The sequence below is a fragment of the Epinephelus lanceolatus genome, chromosome 4, assembly GCF_041903045.1.
Source record: "Epinephelus lanceolatus isolate andai-2023 chromosome 4, ASM4190304v1, whole genome shotgun sequence".
NCBI classification, from domain to species: Eukaryota; Metazoa; Chordata; class Actinopteri; order Perciformes; family Serranidae; genus Epinephelus; species Epinephelus lanceolatus.
Window position 1 is genome coordinate 31,395,042 of NC_135737.1, and position 9,251 is coordinate 31,404,292.

Consider the following 9,251-nt stretch of genomic DNA (forward strand, 5'->3'; position numbering starts at 1 on the left):
GCAGTGTGCTGGCATGCACACAGTGGCGTTAGATACCTAGGTGATGAGATGCTCAAGTAGATCATTAGAAATCTACTGGGTTTCACTGGCTTGTGTGCGTGCATGCGTGCGCATGCGTGTGTGTGCGCGATGACTTGTTGTTTCCAAGTGGAGGAAATCAGTAGTTAGTCGAGTGGCCATGAAGTGGTGTGGTTGAATTGGAATGATGGCGAGATAGCTTTCACTCTGCCTCCAGCCATTTATAGATTCCCACTTCAGCCAGATTATAATATGAGCACCATGTTGCTGCCCTATATCTGTTACCAAGATGAGATGGAGGTAATTAATTATTTGATTAATATTCCTATCCCACTTCTGCTATTTTAAGATTTTTCATCAAATCTGCTGCCACAGGAAATCAGACTGGATAATAACAGCTACGCCGACATGGAGAATTTCCATTCCGCAGATCAATGTGCACGCAGCACGTCTGGTTCAAAGCAACATGGCCTTTGTGCTGCAGGATAGGCGGCACATGAATGAGTGGGATCAGTTCAGCAGGGAGATCTTATTTATGAACATTTACGGCAGTGCCAGGTATGTAGTGATGGTGCAGTTCAGGGTGTGACAGGTTGGTCATTTTAGGTGCCAGGTGTTTGCTCACATTGCTCTCAGATCTTCAAAGCCAGACATGACATCGGTCAAAGTGAGATCGAAACAGGACTGCAAATAATGATTGTTTTCATATTGATTAAAGTCCTAATTATTTCCAGTGGCGACAACGATGTGTACGTGTGTGTGTGTGTCGTCATGGTAAAATGTGGTCCTGGTGGCACTAACTGAGTGTTTTAGTAGTTTTCCAGATGCCTGTCTGTCTGTGGACGGATTTTATCAATGCGATAAAGTCGCAACCATGCAAGACAGAGGTTTGTAGCTGAGATCACTATGAAGACAGAGTTTGAAGTGGTCCAAGCAAGGCCACTGGAACTAGGGAAGGGGCCATTGCCCCCCTCCACTTAACACCCCTCCCCAAAATTCACTTTAAATCCAGATTGCTGTGTTACTGCTGAAGCGATCCAATCACAAGATGAGCTCTGGGTTTCTATATTAATTCATTTCAATGTGTATAAACAGTCCAAAAAATGAAGCCCATCATAATTTACCAATAATAATAACATCAATAAACCTTATTTATATTGCAAGTTTCATACTAGAAATGCAGCGCAAAGTGCTTTACAATAAGGGTAGTACAAGCACTTCTTCCGGCTGTTGCTGGGAACCTCCAATAAACCAGAAGCAAATGATCGCAGGGTTCTTGGAGGCAAATAGTTAACAAAGGGAGTTGGTGATGTAACTCAGTCTCAGCCCATTTAGGTCTTTGTATACAAGGAGGACCTTAAAATTAATTCTAAATATAACAGGAAGGTCCAGAGTAATGTTTTTAAATGGCTTCTTTTTTTTTTTATCTCATCAACAGTCCATCCCCAAAGATAATCACTTTTATCACAAAGGCCCAAGGAAATCATCAAATCCTCACATTGAAGAAGCTGGAAATAATGAATGTTTTTAATCTTTGTTTGATAAATTACTTAAATTGTTCATTGATTATCAAAAAAGTTGCTAATTACTTTTTTTGTTGATAAGTTATTTAATAAATCATTTTATATTAAGATCAGACTTCACTGACGGGCAATTAAGCGACATACAAATGAATAGGAAGTATCGGGAAAAGGTGATGTGCATGTACATTGTCAAACACACTACTGTACTTTTAAAATCCTGCTGATTTTGTTGTTTCTCCAATCTCTCTCCCCGTCTTCCTCTTTCCTGTCTCTACAATCTACTCCCACCACCTTCCTCCTCCATTCCTCTCTTAGCTAAGGATAGGTATCCACACGGGTTCGGTGCTGGCAGGTGTGGTCGGGGTTAAAATGCCACGTTATTGCCTGTTTGGGAACAACGTGACACTCGCCAGCAAGTTTGAATCGGGGAGCCATCCGAGGTGTATCAATGTTAGTCCCACAACTTACCTGTAAGTAACAGCACTGCATATGTACACAAACATACACAAGATTTTTAACCATGTAGCCATGACAATAAATGCTTTTTAATGGTACTCTAAGGAAGTTTCTCTTCTCAACAGGTTGCTGAAGGATGACCGCTCTTTTTCGTTTGTCCCTCGCTCACGGCTGGAGCTACCAGAGAATTTTCCCAAAGAGATCCCAGGGACATGTTACTTCCTGGAGGCGGGGACATCTCACAGCCACGCCTCATTGACCAGCTCTCGCTCCGCTCCCCCGGCCTCTATGAGGAAAGTCTCCTACAGCATTGGGACCATGTTTCTAAGAGAAACAAGTTTGTAGGTCCCACACACAGACTAGGATACACACTTATGATGTGAGAGGCTGAATTTGAACCTGTGAGACATGCAGGGAACAGATCACACGGATCTTTGGATATGCAAATGCGTTCTGTGAAAACTTGGATTCAGACCTATGGGAAGTCCTATATGAATGAAACTTTAAAAAAATACTCTCATCATAGATGAAAAAGAACAACACACCCTCATCTCCCCTGAGCAAGGGAGATATGGTTCAAAAGACTTGAGGAACAGCAACTATGCTCATCTAACGTGGACCCTTCCCCAAGGATGTGTACTAATGGGGTCAATTAGCAGAGAAACCTTAATATAAAACTTAGTTATCTAGCTGGATTCCTCAGCTCCATACCTGGTTTCTAGTTCTCTCCAGTTGTCCTCTTTCAAAAACAGTACCTTGACGTGGGTTTACAGGCAACAGTGCTCGGAGAAAACCCCATTTACGTGACCAGTGTTGCACTCATTAGCAATGGAATTGCGCATTCAGAACAAATCCACTTTCCGTTAATGAAGTGGATGCTGAGGTATGAAGTTGTACGAACTTTTAGAAGATGGCAACATTGTCACAAATGTTTGCTGTGCATCATGGCCTCTTGTACAAGGAAGACCATTACTGAAGAACAATACAACTCCCCTTCCCTAAATCATGTCATGCTTTACCAAACATACTTCTAACATCTGCTGCTCGTTGCATCCATCCGACAACGTAGGACCAGTTGGCCGATGTGTGGAGAGATGAATGAGAGGCACAGATAAGGAGATAGGTTTGAAAAAGGGGTCATCAAAGGACAAATGCCAAAAACACTAGTACTAAGCTGATCTTAGAGCCTTTTCTGCTTCTAACCCACAGCAAACTATAACCAACTGCAATCCAGCCATTTCATTGCAGGTAATATGTTTAGGACTGAAAATTATTCCCAGCTCAGTGCCTTTTTTACTGCTCAAATCAGGACACAGATGAGATGGATTCATTTTAAATATTTGACACAAGGAGCGCTTCATTTATCTTATGTTTTCTCTTAAGACATTTTTATGACATTTCTGTGTTGTTAACTACACTGGAGAGTGTTAGATTTGAATGAGAGATTGACATGTGCCAAACGTTTTGAACCACATTTGAAGACATGATGGTGCAAGTCGCGGCAGGCCGGCGCCTTATCCCACCAAGCTACCAAGAGCCCTGACTGTCTTTCATTTTTAGACAGTCACGAATGACTGGAAAGATAAATCAAGCGCTTCTCAGATAGTTCAAATATTTAAAATTTTATTCATCTGTTTTTTTTGTGTTTTTTTTTGTCCCGATCAACCAATAATACACACAATATAGTACTAATAATATAGTACTGTACTAACTTGTACATCTAGTCACAATGTGCATGCTTGACACGGTTCACATTTACATACGTAATTGTTTTTATTTGCATTGTTTTCACCACATGGGTATAAAAGTATACACAAGCCCCATGCAAATGTAACCAACAGGACGCAAATTCGAGTCTACCAGTTTGCTGGTAGACTGAGTATGATTTACAAAGTGGAAATCTCAGGCCTTCCAAACACTTAAACGTATAGCTCAGTAACCCAGGCACAGGAAAATAAATTTTGTTTAAGAGAATATCCATTAACTGCCATCATGAAATAAGAAGTAAAGGTTTAAAGTTGGATAGCTTTTAAATATTTTACAGATTGGCACATCTGAATACTTAATGTGACTTGCATTATATTGCTGCCAGTGTTGTCTTTGGTTGTTGACATCACATAGATGTGACATCAGTGACGTACAAACCATTAACTAGGTTTATATCAGTTTGATTAGCTGATTGTTACAGACCCACAGAGATAACAACAGTATTTGTAGGAGGTGTTAGTTTCCATACAATATTATGGTTGTGATGTTGATAGCAATGTTTTTATTATCAAATGAGGTACACAGATTTGTCAACATCGTCAATTCTGATTTTAATTTACTATTAATGACAAAATAAGTTCTGAAATAATCTATAGGATGTTTAAATTTGACTAAGTGGTACTTCCTGTGCGTGCTTGCCTTCTTGGAGTAAACAATTCTACAACAACATGGCTTACATTACCAACAAAACAACATCATAACTAAACTGTTAAAAGCTGCTCTTCAAAATGGCAGAATATATTTTTTATAAATCCAGCATATACTCCAGTTCACTTTTAAATCACAACTCTCCACCAGGAATGAAAGGAAACCACATGTTATATTTGATCACATATTGCCAAATGACATACTGATTGCTAAACCTCTAGAAGATCAAATAAAATGTGCCAATTATATCATTATATTCCGAGACACCACCAGCACAGGCTAATCTGGCTCTTTAAGTAGAGGATTGGGTTTCTTCTGTCTGCTGTGTACAGTAAGTTCAGTTGTTAAAGGGCAGTACCAGCACATTTTGACAGCCAAACACTTTGTCAACTCACTGGTCTTGGCGGGGTTTCAACAAGAACATATGCTGGCTATAATATGTAAAACACAGCTTGTAGGAAAACATCAGAAGGGTAATTTACCCAAGACAGGAAAACTAATGTCCATCTGGCCGAACGTTACACCCACTAAAGGGCATTATGCCCTTAAACTGAGATTGACACCAGCATAATGAAGCAATGTGCCATATATGAGGAAAGGATGGGAAAAACAGGACAGTTAAAAGACTTTGTTTTTACCTGCCAGTGCTGAACCAGAGATGGTTCACAAGTGCTTGAAAACTTTGGTCAGTAGTCATTGTTGCCATAAAGTACTGTCATCAGATTTTCTGACAGCAGTAGCATCTGAAAGCTTGAAACGCTTGCACATTCACAGCTCATAAAGGTCCTCATAAATCTTAGTAATGAAAATAGACATTTTTAAGAATATTTTTACCATATACCCCAGAGTCTTTTACATATTTACTGTGAACAAAAAAAGCAATGTGGCTATAACCTATTTTTCAAAATTGATTCCTGTCGCTTTAAATACTATGCAGTAAAGAGCTAATAATGGACGAGACAATAACACCTAAAGATAAATCCAGTCAGTCAAAGAGTCTAGAGCAAAGTTTCAGCCTAAAAATATCAGCAGTATAACACACACACACATTCTTGTACTTCTATCTTTGTGAGGACCCCCATTGACGTATTGCATTACCTAGCCCCTTACCCTAACTGTAATCATCACAACTACATGCCTAACTCCAACCCTAACCCTAACCTAAACCTAATTCTAACCTGAACCCTAAAACCATGTCTTAAACCCTCAAACAGGCCTTTGAAAAAGTGAGGACTGGCCAAAATGTCCTTACTCTGTTGCTAAAATACGTGTTTTGGTCCTCACTGTGTAGCATGTACAAGTACACACACATGCACACACACACACATATGAGTATCAACTCCAGATTAGGTGCCATTGTTAAGTAGTAGCTCAACCTTGCAATCTTAAAACTAGCAAATTTATACAGTATAACATTATTTAAAGATAAGTTACAATGATGAAGTCAGTGGATTATTTTTTTGTGGAGCTTTGCTACATCTGTTAGAAAGCAGCACAATATTTGCATTTTATTGCTTTGTTGCTACAAAGCCAAAACAATTACTGAGATGTAAAGGTCTATAATAATCATGTTTTTTTCATGATATGATAGAGAACCAGAATCTACAACACCTACCTGTGATATCAATGAAACATACATGCTGTGTATATGTATACATCAGTGTTTCAGAAGATTAACATTTTGACATTTTTCTGTGCAAAGTCCAATAGGTCCAATATAATCGCCCAACACAGTACTGTGAGAGAAGAGTCAGAGGAAAGTTCTAAAGCTCCGGAAAAAGTGTTTACTGCTAAGCATTATATTTGCATGACGATTAAGTTTGATGTAATGATTTCTTTAGTTGAGCTTAATCAAAAATTCTGGAAGGATAAATGATCCATAAGTAAACACAGGACAAGACTAGTTTGATGTCACTCATGGCAGAAGATGTAGGGTGCTTCAGAGGGGGCAATATCCACAGTTAAAGTTCATTTGTACTCCTTTTATGTAAGAAAATAGATAAGTTCTTTTATGTGACCGTCATTGCCCCCATACTTCCATGCATCCTGTATTAGATGCATCCAAGAGATTGCACCAGATGGCAGAGTCCAAAGTTTCTGACAACAACAAACATGGCGACAGTAGAGCAGGTTTTAATGATGCATTTTTAACAGAGGCAGTGTTGTAGACAGCAGTGACCTGTGAGGTCATTACATTGTACTGAACATTTGGTTTAGCTTTCTGCTAACTTGAATGGAGATAAAATGACTTAATCGTACGGGTCTTCAAGACTTTTAAATGTTATCCGAACAAATGGATCAAATCTCCATTTTGTGGGGGGTGTGACACTAAAAGAAAAGCATCTACTTATTTACAGATGTCTCTTTCATTATATAGGTCTATGGGAAAATGTCTTTTTGGTCCCAGTGGCATCATGTGACGGATCCAAACATTGTAATTCCATGTTTGGCTTCTCCGTAAAATTGGCTTCAAAGCTTGGCGCTGTTCCTGAGGGCTTATATATTACTCATTTGTTCCATTCCGCCATTTCTAAAATCTCATTTCCTACTGTCATATCTCACCGAAACTACTCTACACTGCCCCCACGATCTCCGATGGAACTGCTCTGTTTTGTCAGTACCTGTAAGCTTTCACAAAACGTGCACAAATACAGACTAAATGAAAGCAGATTATGAACAGAGGGCTTCGTCCATGTCCGTATACTGTACGGATCTAATGAGCATAAAGGAGTCATTAGAGTACTCTCTAATCCAGGAACCAAGTAGACATGATTAGATACATGTCATTAAAGAATAATGAGGAAGTGCCAGTGAGTGATGGTTAATTATGACTACAGTGTTAATTATAATGGTTGCTAGTTTAGCAGACTAGCCATGACACTGAAGACGCTGTCTACTGTGTTTGACTGTACATGAAACAATAAGTTAGGTTTTTCCGACTGCCATCCTGGCAATATTCTACAGTGCATACATGCATTAATGTTTGCTTAATAAATCTAATGTAGCATAAATGTAGTGCAGGTTTCCTTTACACTCAACTTCATCAGTGCCTGAATTCTGCATCCAGGCTAAAAAAAGGACATTACACCAGCGTTACACCCACACAACTTGTGTCCAATGCTCATGTCTCCAAGTCTGTAAATTCTCAACATAATATTAAACGTTTGGTCAGATCTTACAAGTCTTGCTGTTATGATGTGGAGGTGTTGCAGGTACTGGTTCTCTGTGTTGTTCTTGTCACTAATGGACCATTACACTGCAGTGCATACTGTAGGTCACTCACTCACACACAGGAATACATCACAGTTACAGTGGCAATAAAATTGTGCTGCACTGTAAACGCTGTGTCAAACAATGAACACGATGTTGTCTGATGTAAGTTTGGAAGGGTCCAGTGTCCAGTGAGACAAAGCCAAATACATCCGTAACTCCAGCAACTGTTGTGTGTGTGTTTGTGTGTGTGTGTGTCTAACAATATAAGAACATATTGAGTTTGCAGATGTACAAACATAATAATTAGTTAAAGGCCTATTGCACTTGTAACAAATCTCTGAAATTTAGATCTATTTAATATATTAAAACTGAAAAATGAAAATTATATTGCAGATTTTTTTGGTATAATTCACAAAATTATTTGACATTATCACATTTTCCACTGCTCTGTTGTCCATTTTCTATTTCAGATACTTTATGTCAGTATGTGCCATCTAAAGCCGAGCTGGTTTTCCCAACATGCTAGTGTCCCACAAAGCCTTTGCACCTTTGAGAAATGTCTTTCTTTTTTCCAAGACAAAAAAAAAATGTAGATTTTTCCATTGACACTTGTATTTTTTTCATTCAACATCAAATTTTAAATGGTTTTCCTAAACGATGGATTTATGAAACATTTTCTTTAACTAAATGAGCATGACACTGTCATTTTTATTGAGAAATAAAGTTGCTTAACATATGTTTTTTGCAGGACATTGTTGTAAACTGTCTTGTTGCCAAGATCAACTTCACCCTCACTGACTTGCAGTAAAAAACGGGTCGAAGCTGATGGGAAACTGGTCCCTATTTGTTCAACATTAGCCTGGTTTTAACAACAGAAACAAACATGATGGATGCTTGTCATCCGTGTCCAGGGTCCACAAAAAATCCAGCCATCCTAAAGGATGCTCACTACTCCACCAATCTACAAGGCGTCACCCACATCAGAATAGTAGCTTCCATACATTTGTTCACCAGTTCAGTTTAAAACTAATAAAGTATACGTGGCATTTAACAATTCAATATTCTACTGGGATCTTGCTCAGACGTCACTTCGGGAACCACTGGTCAGTGTCACGTGTCTAAAACATGGTTAGTGTTTTGTACTTTGATGTCATGCTGTAAACATACAGAGCTGATCCTGGACATGAATCCTGTTTGACCCTGCTGTTGGAATCAGGTGTATATGTGTATGAGGCTTGATGACAGCTGTTGGTTTCAGACTGACATTTAAGGGCACATCCTCTGTCTTATATGATGTAAATAAAAAACACCAAGTATCTTTAATAAGGAAGAAAGAGTGTGGCTGTTACTGTATTTACACGATTTGCACATCTGCATTTGACTGATAAGCGTCCATCTGATTATATGAACATTATTAGCAGATGTATATATTTATCACTTATTTTATTTAGTGCAGCATATACAGATAACATATACATGTACAGGTATACAGATGATTTCTCATTACATTTGAGTGTTTAACCCAGTAACCCCCTACCCACACCCCTTTACCTTCCACCAGACAGATCATCCTTATTCAGACAGAAGATCCTTTAAATCAGATATCAAATTTGTCCACATTAAAAC

The 9,251-nt window shown here is 38.8% G+C and overlaps 1 protein-coding gene across 1 annotated transcript in view; it reads left to right on the plus strand.

The window, feature by feature from the left end:
• gucy1a2 (guanylate cyclase 1, soluble, alpha 2) overlaps positions 1-8,959 on the plus strand; it is a 59,985-nt gene extending 51,026 nt beyond the window's left edge. The window contains exons 8-9 of the mRNA XM_033631762.2: positions 1,857-2,011; positions 2,123-8,959. Coding sequence (XP_033487653.1) covers positions 1,857-2,011; positions 2,123-2,342 — 375 coding nt within the window. The 3' untranslated portion in view covers positions 2,343-8,959. The remainder of the gene's footprint in view (positions 1-1,856; positions 2,012-2,122) is intronic.
• The last annotated feature ends 292 nt before the right edge of the window (positions 8,960-9,251 follow it).